At 47.7% G+C, this 14,117-nt stretch overlaps 1 protein-coding gene across 1 annotated transcript in view; it reads left to right on the forward strand.

The window, feature by feature from the left end:
• Positions 1-5,032: 5,032 nt before the first annotated feature.
• The window catches only part of EPHA4 (EPH receptor A4), a gene marked incomplete at its 5' end in the record, with an annotated part of 144,893 nt that continues 135,808 nt past the window's right edge, over positions 5,033-14,117 (forward strand). Inside the window, 3 exons of the mRNA XM_080689172.1 lie at positions 5,033-5,123; positions 8,092-8,159; positions 12,904-13,567. Coding sequence (XP_080545298.1) covers positions 5,033-5,123; positions 8,092-8,159; positions 12,904-13,567 — 823 coding nt within the window. The remainder of the gene's footprint in view (positions 5,124-8,091; positions 8,160-12,903; positions 13,568-14,117) is intronic.

Consider the following 14,117-nt stretch of genomic DNA (forward strand, 5'->3'; position numbering starts at 1 on the left):
GCCTAAAAAAATAAAAAGACTTCTGATGCTTAACTCATGTTCACAATGCAGCTCAAAACAGTCTCCTTCAGAAAGGCTCTTTGTCTCTGTAATAAAATGTGGTCCCTAGGGATCTAGATTTGATGCAAGGTTAAGATGGATGTCTTGGCATCTGCCATCACTCTTTCCACCTTCTTCTTGGGCCCCAGATGATCCCTGGGCCCCAGAGACTTCTGATGATTTCTATTTGTCTCCCACATCCCCATGTGGTGGGGGTCACACGTGGTCAAAGTTGAGAAAAAGACCTTTGTCATCTGAACATCAATGTATTTGGAGCCAGGTGTGGAGGGGGATACCTACACGCCCAGTACTTGGGAGACTGACATAGAAGGATTTCACGTTTAAGGCCAGTTTTCAGCAACTTAGCAAGATCCTGTTTAAAAAAAAAATAGAAATGACTGGGGGTGTCTTTCAAAGGTAGAATGCCCCTGGGTGCAATTCTCAGTGCCATAAAAGAAAAAAGGGGGGGGGGGGTTGTGTTTTTTTTTTTTTTTGGTACATAGATGGCACTTGAAAAATGTCTGTTAGAAGGGGTTAAAAGTGAGGGTTATCCCCTCAAGGACTCCAACCTTCCTGCCAGCACTTCTCCATTTCAGTGGCTCAAGAGGCCCTTGCTGTGTTTGGCTCAGGCAACTCCTTGATCCATCAAGACCTGAGCTCCATTGTATCTTTCCTATTCAAGTGTAAAGGGATGATAATAGTCCAGCTTCCCATTTGCATAGGAAACAGCATCAAAGCCTGGATGACACCAAAGGATGGAATCTCTAATTAGGTTCCCTGGGGGCTTCAGGAAGGCCAGCAAATATTGCTTCAGGTTGCTATATTTAAGAAGGTAGTGGGTGGTGGAGATGTTTTCGGACAGAGCTGGAGGTTCCACGAGATGGGGCCTTTGTCACTTAACTATCATCCTTATCACCTGGCTGTGAAACTTTTGGTGATTCCCATCGTGTCCCACTTCATTGTTTTGCAACTATTATATTTGAAGACAAATGGAATTTCTAGATTCAAATTCAATTGAAACATCCAGGAATATAAGCATTGGTTGTACGCTGTCAAAAATCAACAACAAAAGTATTTCCTTTCCCTGCCTACTCTGGGAGTTGATAAGATACTCTCTTCTCCTGAAGCATAGAAGAGGAAACTACTTGGTTTCCTTGCAAAAGGAACATTTAAGCCAAGTAAATGACTTCCCACTTAATGATATTGGTAATTACTAACAAACTACTATTTGAGAGTAATAACTGCTTCCCCCATGTCAAATACTGTACTGTGCTCCAGCCAATTCATTCCATATTTACAAGGATCATAGGACTGCCTGCAACTTACAGATGAAAAAGCCATATTTCAGATTGGTTAAGTAACCTGCTCAAAGATACAGAGCTAAAGTATATTAAGCTGGGGATGTCGGAAGTGAAAAGATAGAGACTCCTGGGAACACTGTGGATACATTTCACTAATGTGAATACTGACCCCCAGGGGGGGCAGGCTAAGCCAGCTAAGAAATCAGCCCTGCTGTCTAGGAAAAGGTGGTGTACAATGGTGTTCTCCTTCCTACCTTCAGCCGTCCACTGAATTCTCTTTGCCCCCAGACTATCACAGCTTATCTGTCTATAGGTCAAGAGCTTTTTTCTCATTACTTTGGTGAAACTGTCCCTCCACTGAGAAGCAAAAACTTGGGAATTCTTGGGGCCATTTAAAAAAATGTCTTTCAGCCCGTACATGGGAGGCTGAGACAGAAAGATGCAAGGTCCATGGCCAGCCTCAGCTAAGGAGTGAGCCCCTTCACAACTCAGTGAGACCTTATTTCAAAATAAAGAGTTAAAAAATACAGCTGGGGGTGTAGCGTGGAAGTAGAATCCCCAGTACTGCAAAACAAACAAATGTCTTTCACAGATTACAAATGCCTTTAAAATTCAACCTGAATTCAACTTTGCATTTACAATGTATTTTGTAGCTTAAGTCTTTGTGGTCTGGCACTGGTGCAAATGTGAAAGTTTTCAAATTATTTAACTCCTCATGAAGCTTATTAGCAGACACATGTCAACATATATCTGCTAATATGGGATTCAGAATACTCCTGAATTCTTACAGCAGTGCAGAGTTTGTTAGACTAAAAAGGATCCATTTCATTCTAAAAGTGGGTGATTTTAGGTTGTTTTTGCAAGTGTGGGATTCTATGCTTATGGCTCCACAATTGGTAGTAAGCCCTCTGAAATATTTCACCACTCCAGGATGTTTTCTGATGGGGGAGGGCGATGCATTGGTGATGGACCAGAGCCACTACCCTTTCTAAACGTTTTGCCCTAATTTTAGAAGGAATCGTGTTTGCTAAATTAGAGCTCTTCCTGTGGGTAGGCAGGGTGGGCACAATTCTCCTGTAGCAGGGTCAGTGGACAGCAGCTAGCTTCTGATATACTGCTCAAAATGCTTTACAGGGGAAGAAGGTACAGTGTAGCCTCCCCTCCCCAGCGAGCATCTCCCACTTCTCCGTTCTCCTGATTATTGGGCTACTTCGAGGCTGAAATTAAAAATAAGCGGGAGACTCAATGAATGTAGGCTAGCAAATGATGTCTTGCTTCAGGCAGCTGTGGTTAGCAAAAAGACTGTTTAATATTCAGCATGCATATGCGGGGGTGGGGGGTTGGGGTTGGTACCATATTTTAGAAATTTGTCTGTTTTTAACCATCGATCTGGACAATCAGTTTTCCATTACAATCATTGATACATGTGACACTCGAGCTCCTGCAGAGAAGCAACCAGCATCTATTGTTTAAAAATGTTTGAAAAGGAATTCGGGTTGCTCTTTTCTCTTTTGAATCTGTATGCCAAATGACAGGGGCCAATACTCATCTTTTTCCCGTAAAACTCAGAAAGGCACATAAAAGAACCTAGAAACGCATTCCTTCAAGGAACTTGGTGCGGTTATTTTAAATAATTTATACACGCATATCCCGTGTGCATAGTCCCCCAACTCTTCATACATGTTTTAAATCGGTAGCTACAATAAAACGAGATCCACGTCCCCAGACCAAGACATTTCAGTAGGTCTGAAGGAGCCAGACTCCAGAAGCCTCGCAAGCTGACCCTGTAGGTCACCGACTTACACGCAGAGACTGCCCAGCAAAAGTTGCCCATGTTGTGAGCCCGGGTCTGAGTTGCAGCTCGGAGCCTTGGGAAAAACACAGCCTGCGGACACCTGGGCTAGCGACGCGCGGGCTGCCCTCTGCTCCACGCCCGCGGCACCGCTTGGGCTTCCTCTGAGATTCCTGGTTTAGGGAGCTCAGCTACTCATGCAACCCCCTCGGAGGTCGACTGTTAAGTTTCTCCTTGAAACGCTTTCCGGAGTCTAGCTTTAGTAATCTAGGTACCGGGAGGCGCGACAGGACCCCCAAGATTTCTGGATTGCCACGCGCTACCGCGCCGCAGCGGCGGCCTTCGCGCACCAGACTGGGTCAGGTTGATAAAAAGGGCTCACCCGCCCGTCCCACCTCTGCGCTCCGCGGCATGTTGCGGTCTTTTGTCCGCTCAGCCTTCCTCCCGGGCCACGCACGTCCGCGTCTGGCCGGCAGGTGGCGCGCTTGGTTCACGGAGAGCCTCTGCCCGGGCTGGAAAGGCGCCGGCACCGCGCGGCGGTCCTCCTCCCGCAAGGATGCTGGCGCTGCCCCGGAGGGTTGCAGAAGGGGTTGGCTTGGGAGAAGGAAGAGAGGCTCGTGGCTAGAAATTGGGTCCCTTCAAACCTCCGGGGAGAATGCTTTGAGTTGCATCTGGGGCTGATTCCCGGGCAGCTGGCTGAGCTGAGGTCGCCGGTTGAAACTCAGGAGGCTGCGCCAGTGACCCAAACCTGGGGGCGGGGGGGGGGGCACAAACCCCGACCCACCGGGGCCAGCGCGCCCCGGGAGTTCGCCAGTGGTGCCAGCGACGCCGGAGCTCGGGTGAGAGCGGGTTTCGTGGGCCGGCCGGGCCGCTCACCAAGGTGTCCTATAGCAGAGAGGACAGTCCCTGCGGGCGCGGAGGAGCGGTCGGGGCGCGGAGCCGAGTCTCGGTTTGCACTCTCATACAGCTGTGGGTTCCCGCACTCTCATCTAACACCCCTTGCTTCTGCGCCCCGCGTCTGCTAGGCTGGGTTCCAGGGAGCCCCTCTTGAAAGCACACAGTGGAAACCCTGTAGTTGTGGCCGTCTTGGGGTGTCGCGGCCGCAGGAGTCCTATCCCAGGCCCCAGGCGAGAGAGTCGGTGAGAACCCGGCCGGGGGGAGGGCGTCCCCGACGCTAGAAAGCTATTCCTTTAGTCTCGCAGACAGTACCTGAGCCCTGCTGCGTGCTGCTGGACTTAGGGACGACGTTGTCCTGGCTTCCTAGGGGAGCCAGAGGGGATACGAGTAATCAAGCTACGAGCCCCCAGCCCCCTAAGCATTTCAAACGTATCAGCGCCATAAGTACACGAAACCAGGCGAGGAAGCCGAGGGTGGCGGTGGCGGGGAGCAGGGCCAGCAAGCAGCCCCAGGTGGTGTTCCCGGGGCGCCGAGCCGACGACCTCCGCAAAGGGGGCGGCAGCTCAGGGGCAGGCCCATTTGGTACTTAATGTCAGTAAGAGCCCTGTTCTCCATCCCAAACCGCCCGTTGAGGGAAGAGAAGGATGCCAACATGTCCACGGGTCCCCCACTGTCAACTCAGCGGCTCGAGGCTCCCTCCCCGTCCAGGGGCGTCGGTGGACCGGACAGGGTCGCTCCGCGGGGGTGGGGACGCGGCGGAGCTCTGGGCTGCAGCCCGGGTGGACCGTGCGCCCCGCCGGGCCTGGGGGCGGGCTGGGCACCCTGGGGGCGGGGCCTGCCAGGCCAGTCTGCACCGTCATTGGCCGAGGGCCCGTGACTGGCGGGTGGGCGTCACGGGCCGGGCCCGCCCTCTTGGCAATGTCTTCAGCCTGCTGCACTCCTAACTTAAGCATTTATTCCACTGGGATAGAAGCGGCAGGAGCAGCGTTGGCACCGGCGAACCATGGCTGGGATTTTCTATTTCGTCCTCTTTTCGTTTCTCTTTGGGATTTGCGACGCTGTCACCGGTTCGAGGGTGTACCCCGCGAACGAAGGTAAGAGCGGGGCGGCTTTTCTGGGGTCGCGGACAGAGAGGGGACGGTTTGCTCGTGAAAAGTCTTCGCGAGCCCGGGGCCGACTGGTGCGCTGGGAGCCTGCAGTGAGCGCCTCGTCCCGCGCTGGGGAAGGGTCCCGGGGCCGGGGGCTCCGCGCAGGGCAGCGGCGAGCCGCCAGGTAGGCTGCTCCGGGCGCAGACCCGCGCCGGCGGCCGGCCTGCCCAAGTTTGTAGCGAAAGGCCAAAGTTTATCAGCATCCCGGGCCAAGGCCCGCTTAAAGCGCCCAGGGGGGTGCACGGGAGCCCCCGCAGGGCTTGGAAAACAGCAAAACAACAACAAAGTCCTTCCCATCGCCATCCCGAGGCGAGGGGGAAACGCAAGCCCGGAGCGCAGGGAGGGCTTAGTGCTCCCAGGATCCTGCGAAAGCCTTCGGAATTGCGGTTTCTGCAAAGTTTCCGGAGCCCTGCGCTCCCCGGGACTCGCTGCCGGCCTCCGCAGCGCGCCGGGCGCCGGTGACCTGATTGCTAGCGCGCGGCCTCGGACCCCTCGCTCTCCGCGGGCCCGCGCCTCGGGGGAGCGATGGGCGGCCTGGGGCGGAGGGCGGGGAGGGGGCCGCTCCACGCAGTACCCTGGGAGCCGGGGGAAGCCGATGGCGAGCCGAACAGCCTGGAGTTTTCGCTCTTTGGTCCTGAGCTAGTTTAGAGGGAACGTGCGCCACCGACGGGACCCGACTGGGTGCTCTCTTGTGTGTGCGTCTATTCGGACATGCTGGGAGGTGTGTGTGTGTGTGTGTGTGTGTGTGTGTGTGTGTGTGTGTGTGTGTGGTTTGGGGATGCAACCATTTAGTTTCCGATGGGTCCAGAAAGGCGAGTTGTGTGCGTTTTGTGTGTGTGTGTGTGTGTGTGTGTGTGTGCGCGTGTGCAAATGCGTGGGTTGCGCGCGTGCCCCGAGTGTGTGTGCGTGTGTCCCAGTGCCTGTTCACGCTCCAACCTGCGTGCATCTAGCCTTGTATCTGTCTCATCGACCCGTCCGCCTCCCCACATTCAGTGATCCGTCCCTGCATCTCTTGGTCTCCCCGGACATCAGTCCTCACATCCCAGAGCAATCTATCACTTTCCCTATTCCGAAGGAGGGAGCCAGAAACCAACTTAGCCTGGCTGGGCAGCCGGTACCCAGAGCTTTCCAGACCCAGGCTCGGAGGGAGTCGCGCATTCACCTGCCTGCAGCCCTGCTGGAGGGAAGGGACGCTCTTGGGCCTCTCAACCCCCCCCCCGCCCCCTTGCGATGCGCCTTTGGGTGCGGGGTCTCCCCGCCGCCGCCCTGCGCGGAATCATGGACCATGCTTTTTCCTGGTTACTTCACACACTTGTTAGGAGGTCGCCTGAGACCTTTCTCTTGCCCCAATCCCAGAGACTGTTTTCATTCTCTTTACCTTTTTTTTTTTTTTTTTTGAAGAAAAACTTGGGAGCTCTAGACATAAAGGCCCCAATGTGGAATCGGAGGGTGATGGTGAATGAAGGGGGGGTCTCCAACCTCCCCCTCCCCCGCTTTCCCTTAAAAATTAATTCACTTTGTTGCTTTTTATTCGCATCACGTTCTTGTCTCCCTTTCCCCCTCCCTTGCTACGCCCTCCCTTTTTTTGTAAATTGGGTCTTATTGTTCTCTTTGTGTCCCTAATCCACCTTACATAAACCCAAATGGATGTAGCGGGCTTTCTCTAGGGACCAAGAAGAGAGAGAGAGGAGGGGGGCGCCAACCGGGCGGGTGCGACATTTTAAAATAATTAACACACCCCAGCATTGGGGGCTCCTCAGAACTATCAGGGAAAAGGGCCCGATTCTTAACTCCCTTAACTTGGGGGTGAAATGGGAGGGGAAGTGGGCAGAATTTGAGAGCCTGGGGGGTTGAGAGTTGGGGTGCGCGCGTGATCAAGGATGGAGGCCTCCCGTTCCCACCCCTCCCCCACTGGAGAGCCTGCCTCCTTGATCGAATTAATAACCCAGTGGTTTCTTTGAGATGGACCTTCGACCCCCAGGCCCGCAGATCGCGATGGGAGGGAGAATTGGGAGAGGTCTGGAATTCATTGCCTGTCTTTCTGGGTCCTCCATACCTCCTCTAGCCCATTCCGGCCTCAGCTGGGCACCGCAACTGCGCAGGCACACTCTCCCATCCCCCTGAGCTGGGAGGCATGCTCCTAGGTGTGTGGTACAGGCAGACCACATCCATAGGCAGCACTGCACACCTAGAATTCAAACCAGAGGCCTCCTCCACTGGAGGATGAATGAGTCTCCGGTTGTCCTCCCAAAGACCTGGGGAAGTGAAAACTAGGGTTCCTTTTTATTCCAATCCTATAGGAGGGCAGGCCCCCTTGGGGCAACTTTGATATTTAAAAAGCAGCGAATACCACTTCCAGAGCCTATTTATTTGGGGGTGGGGGTGTTAGAGGAGAAAGTATTTTTTTTCCATGACCCTTGGAATCCTCTCCTGTAGAATTCACTTGTGACTCTTCACCATCGTGATGAGTTAGGCCCACCGTCATCTGAAACTTACAAAAACAAATACTTCTTGTAGATACCAGACAGAGACGGATGCACATTTTGCCCCTTAGGTTACTGCCCTGCACTGATATATTTGTTTTCTTGAATCAGACTTGAGATTCTCTATTCATCCTTTTTAGAAAATGAATCGGCCGAGACTGGGGATGGAATTTTAAATGCGAAGCAAGTTAAATAAATAAGAACCTGTAGATTTAAAGGAGGGAGAAGATCAAGTGAGGGATGATTATTTACATAAGTGAGACCAAGTTTAGGTTCTGATCAGAGTTGGACAGCATTCCCTGCACACATATGGAACCGCTCACGCAAATGGTTTTTGTATTATTGGCTTTTTGCAATTGGAAATTAATCTATTTTCCTTTGTTTTTTTTTTGTTTTGTTTTGTTTTGTTTTGTTTTGTTTTTTTTTTGCAGTTACTTTATTGGATTCCAGATCGGTTCAGGGAGAACTTGGGTGGATAGCAAGCCCTCTGGAAGGAGGGGTAAGTTCTGAATTGCTCTCTGCTGCAAAGGGTAAAAAAAAGGGGTGATTAGCAACTTTCTGAGAGTCCTAATGGCTTGATTCTTGGTGATTGTGGCGAGGGGTCAGATTTCCTCCGTGGCCTATGAAGTGAATTACGCTTTGTTGGAGAAATCCTATACTCCCTTTGAATGACTCTGTCATGGAAAAACTGGAAACCAAAAGGGCAGAAAGGGGTTTCAAAATTAGGATATCAGTGGAGGCATCGACTTAGGTGCCTATTTAAAACTAAAATACCCACAATAAATACGATCTGGGACCAAATTAGAATTCATGCCTTATTACAGCGATGGCCATGAAGGCCGGACAGGGTTAATTCTAGAGCAATTGTTTCCAGATTAGGAAAATGAATAAATAGGTATATACTAGAGAGAAAATACTTCCAATTGTACCAATGTAAGTGGCAGGGGGGCTCCTTACTTTTCTGTCAGGATCTTACATCAGCTGAAGTCCTGCTTTGCAGCGTGAGAGAAAACTTTGTGAACCTGAGCCCCAAGCATACCACAGTGCAGAATAACCCCAAAGTTGTGCATTGTTAGTGTAAGGTGTGAAAGTTTAAATGTTCGGAATCTCAGTGCTTGGGATGAGGGGAAGCTAGGTGGTAAAGTATGAGAAAAGTAACATTTTTTCTTGAATTTGCTGCTCTCACCATGACTACCCTGGTGGGCAGATTAAGAGAATATTCCTCATCAGTGTGGGCCAATGGTCACACTCCCCCCCACCACACCCCTTTCTTTTAACGGCAGGTCAGAATGAATCAGCTTTGGATATGAATCAGTATTACATATAACTCTGACTTCTGCCACTTTGAAATGTCTCATATTCTTTAAAATTTAAGTAGATCATCCTACCTTCACATGCTTGATAGTCACGGGATTAGAATCAGTGGGAGGGAATGGGGTGGGAATTGGGGAAGGGCTAATTGGGTAATGTGTGACTGTATGCCCCTACCATCTTGTACTCCATTAAGATGTATGACTACAATGCACAATAAAAATTTTTTAAAAAGAGAGAGGAAAAAAAAAAAGAAACAGTGGGAATGGGAGATTAGCAGAAAATTTTCAGGTAAAAATTCTAGCACCTAACCTGGTGTCCCATACCCAACAACTAAATAAGCAATAAAAGACTGAATTAAAGAAAGATTCCTAGAAAGTAGTCATAGAAGTGGAGAATCAAAGCAGGCCCTCCTTGCGGTGCATCTGAAATCAATCCGAGATTGTCTTGTCTTCCTGTCTTTCTGTCTGAACTTGACTGCCTGCCTGCCTGCTTGCCTTTGGTTTAGGCTTTGCAGAAAAATTCTAATCTCCACCTAAAACCATTTTTTAAAGGGAATGGAGAGTGATTGGCAGGCTTCTGGCAGTGTAGACAAGCTGTATCCACTGCTGATTGCAGGCAATTGCCCTCTTGCTTTGAATGTGAAGAAAGGTACAACTTTATCTCTGTGAGAGTCAGCCTCATTGTTAATCCTATACCCTGGAAAGGTCACTGATTCAGGCCCGGCTTTCTCAGGCTGCACCAGGAGCCTTGCTCCGTAGGTTGGAATGTATTAGGAGCTGCTAGGAAAATTGAGTGTGAAAGGAACCCTTACTTGTGTTAATAAATTTAATGAGTCTTACTTTTTTTTTATGGCTGCTCTTAAGTTTGAAGAGGAAATACATTTATGATTTTTAACCTAATGGCTCACTAAATATGCATGTGATTTATATAAAAATAAGATGTGACACATTTGAGTCATGACACATCTATAGTCTATCTAGTTTCTGGAAAGTGTTTATTACAATTTAATATGCTGCAGACTTCTCTCTCTTCTTTCCTCTCTTTTTCTCTTCCTTTATCTCTCACATCCTTCCTTCCTTTCTTCCTTTTCTTCTTTTCCCCTCTGTAGAACTGCTGAAGCAGTATCTGGTCACTTTTTTGTGGACAGAAAACTTCTTTTCATTGTCTTAAAGTTTATTTTTAAAATACTATGCATATCCTATACAAAACACAAAATACTGTGCAATACTATACAACTCAGTACTTTTTGTGCAGTAAAGTAGGCAGTTTTTTTTCCTTTTCATTAATTTTAGGTGTGCAACATTTTAAGTATTATTAGAAGTTAGTAGTGAATTTTGTTTATGTACAGCAGGATTAGTCATTCCAGAAGACAGAACTGCCATTGAGAGATTGTATGTGTCAATTTATAACATTTATTTAATCTCTAGATTTTATCACTGAAGTTTTTTCTCAGGCTTAAAGAGATGAACTGGGTGTCTACAGTCTTTAAAGAGTTCTTTTTAGTTGAGGGTAGAAGACACTTGAGTTTTTTGTTATTCTAAAATCTCTTTTTATGGCTAGACTATTTCTCATCCTTGCTGGAAACTTAGAACAATTGTCAGATAATGACATCTACTTGTTGTTACTGGTATTACTATTATTATTATTATTATTATTATTATTATTATTATTATTATTATTATTAATAGAGAAACCCAACTCTGCAGAACAGGAGAATAAAGGAAGGTGATAGCTTCCTGTGGCAACACTAGCAAAAACCTAATTTCTTAGCAGTTCACCTGAAGGACTGGATGGAGCCACTGCTGCTGGTGTTTAAATGTAAAACTAAGGGAAGGTGCTTCATTGTTCTGGTAAACTGATCAGCCTGTTTAGACAGTTAAGCTCAGGCTGGAAAGTCCATGCTGGACCTGAATTATCCTGTCACATTCCCTGGAAGTTACCGCTCTCTGCTCCCATTTGCACAGAGAAATGCCTTCCCGTTTTCCTTTTGTTCTGAGATGAGAAACGTGCTGAGTGAGTGTTTTTTTTTTTTTTTTGAAGGTGGGGATCTATTTTTGGATTTACATGAATTTCCCCAAATAAGTAAATTACTGGTGATTTATTGCTTACTGGATAAAAAGAAATTTCAATCACCACAGGGCACTTACCCTCCCTGTTCCTACTTTTATAATGGTAGCAGATGAAAGGAATACAGAATTTTATGCATTATGGCCTTTTGCACAGTTACATTGCCATCCATTAATAGCTTCCCTATGCATGGATGGAAAACCTGTTAAAAGGTACATTACGACGATCCCATGGACTTCACTGGATTGAATGGAGCTTTAAGTGGAGATAGTGTAGAATACATGTTTTTTTTTTTTAAAGCTATCTTTATTTCTTCTAATTATATTCATGTGTTAGATACTTAAGCTGATTTATGCCAGATCTATATCAAGGCATTACTGTAGATGTTAATAAAAAATTGGAGGTTGTCTACTAATGTAGTAGCTGTGGGATGGGAGCCCGGACTCTCTTGTTGCTTTTAAGATAATTTTTTAAAGTTGTGGTATGAGTAAAATTAGTCAGAGGGAATTCCTCTGAGTTCAGATCATCCCACCATTAGAAACTTTGTGTTAAGAAGCAGATGGCCAAGAAAACACTTCTGTCCTCCTCTAAGATTCTTGGGCTTTCAGTGGTAAATACCACTCATCATTGTAACTGTCCACTGAAAGCTGAGCATGGGAGTACATTCCTGTAATCTTGGTACATGGGAGGCTGACACAGGAGAATTGCAGGTTCGAGGCCAGCTTCAGCAACCTAGAAAACCTTATTTAAAAAAAAAAAGACTAAAAAAGGGCTGTGAATGTAGCTCAGAGGTAGAATGCCTCTAGCTTCAATCCCCAGTACCACAAAACAAAACAAAACTAATAGACTCTAAATAGGTAGAAAGGAAGCATGTATTTTTTTTTATTATTTATGTGTCTCGTTCAAAAATATGAACTCGAACACACTTTCTAATTGAATGCATGGTCTTGAAAAGTCTTCTGTGATTGTAGTAGCATATTTAAGAAACCCAACTGTAAATTTTACTTGTCTTCCCAGGATTACCGAAACCTGAATGATGGAGTTTTCTTTTCCTTTGAAAGAGTAGTGAGGGTGCCAAAAACAATCAATTGACATTTTTTAGGTATTTGAGAGCAAAGTTCTGACAGGAGCAGCACTAATTAGCTGATAATTGTCTTCCTTTTGGCAAGCTCTGCTCTTCCTGTCCTCAATTTATCCGTCTCTGTTTAGTGGCTGAAACAATATACATACTAGTTCTTTTTTCTATTTTAATTTGTGAGCCAATTTGAAGTGTTACTATTTGAAATTGTAGCTGTTGTCATAGGTAAATATGAGACAGAGCACCACAAAGAACTCACAAGCAATAAACTACCATGGCCTCTGGATTTTAGGCAGAAGAGTGAAACAATTAAAAAAGAAAAAAAAAAAAGAAAATACCTCCTCATTGTGTGACCTCCTATGACATGCTTTATTCCTGAGGATTGGTGCTCAATAGTTTTATCCATTATTATTATTATTATTATTATTATTATTAATTACTACTACTACTACTACTACTACTACTACTACTACTATTGATACTGAAGGCTGAACCCCGAGACATTTTATTTCTGAGCTACACCCCTAGACCTTTTTTGGTTTGGTTGTGATAGAGGATCTCAGTAGGTTTCTGGATGTCCCCCTAAGTTGCTGAGGCTGGCCTCAAGCCTGAGATCTTCACCTCATCCTCCCTAGTATCGGGATTACGGGCGAGTGCCACCATGCCCGCCTTTCCTTCATTATTGAAAGAAAAATAGTCAATGTCCTGTGAGAGTAAGATAGAAATTGATCATGCTCCTCTGATACAGGCTGGTAACTGACACGTGCCCGTTGGCTCTTTACAGTGGGAAGAAGTCAGCATTATGGATGAAAAGAACACGCCGATCCGCACCTACCAGGTGTGCAATGTGATGGAAGCCAGCCAGAATAACTGGCTGCGAACTGATTGGATCACCCGAGAAGGGGCGCAGAGGGTGTACATTGAGATTAAGTTCACCCTGAGGGACTGCAACAGTCTCCCGGGCGTCATGGGGACCTGCAAGGAGACCTTCAATCTGTACTACTACGAATCCGACAACGACAAGGAGCGTTTCATCAGGGAGAGCCAATTTGCTAAGATCGACACCATCGCGGCCGATGAGAGCTTCACCCAAGTGGACATCGGCGACAGGATCATGAAGCTGAACACCGAGATCCGGGATGTAGGGCCCTTGAGCAAAAAGGGATTTTACCTGGCTTTTCAGGATGTGGGCGCCTGCATCGCCCTGGTGTCCGTGCGCGTGTTCTATAAGAAGTGCCCACTCACGGTGCGCAATCTGGCGCAGTTTCCAGACACCATCACGGGGGCCGATACCTCTTCCCTGGTGGAAGTTCGAGGCTCCTGTGTCAACAACTCAGAAGAGAAGGATGTGCCAAAAATGTACTGTGGGGCAGATGGGGAATGGCTGGTACCCATTGGCAACTGCCTGTGTAACGCTGGGCATGAGGAGCAGAGCGGAGAGTGCCAAGGTAAGAGAAGCCATCTTGCACTTTTCATTAGGGCTTAGTGTGTGCAATTAAATCAGAGATGAGACTGAATGGAGTAACGCCAGTAATTAGCAGCCCCGATGGGTCGTGGTGGCACAGAGGGGTCTAATGAGCAAGTGCCACAGCTCCAGGTGGCAAGGCTAAGGCGTCGCTCTAATACTGACAAAAGTTGGCTGCTGCTGTCATCAGCAGAAGGACCAGTACATTTGCTCACAGGCCCTTAGATCTGTATCCGCTGGGTGGGCGCATCCTCTGACGTGTAAATGACCAGGCCGAAGGAAGGGCCTTGATGGATCCTTGCTTAAAGAGGGTGGACCCGTGAGTGAGCCCCAGCGGTCCTGTCTGTAGACTTGGTAAAACACAGTGATGTTGGCAAATTTCTCTCATCGTAAGTGAATGTGAATGCATGGTTTACATGTGAAGCTAGGACTGCACTGTTCCAGTTCCCCGCCGTCGATGAGAGTCAAGTTATGGGAAGAAAGTCCATTTTTTTTCCTGCCTTTTGGACCAGTGGAGAAGGGGCCCAACTTAG

Source organism: Muscardinus avellanarius (assembly GCF_963383645.1).
Source record: "Muscardinus avellanarius genome assembly, chromosome: 2".
Taxonomy (NCBI): domain Eukaryota; kingdom Metazoa; phylum Chordata; class Mammalia; order Rodentia; family Gliridae; genus Muscardinus; species Muscardinus avellanarius.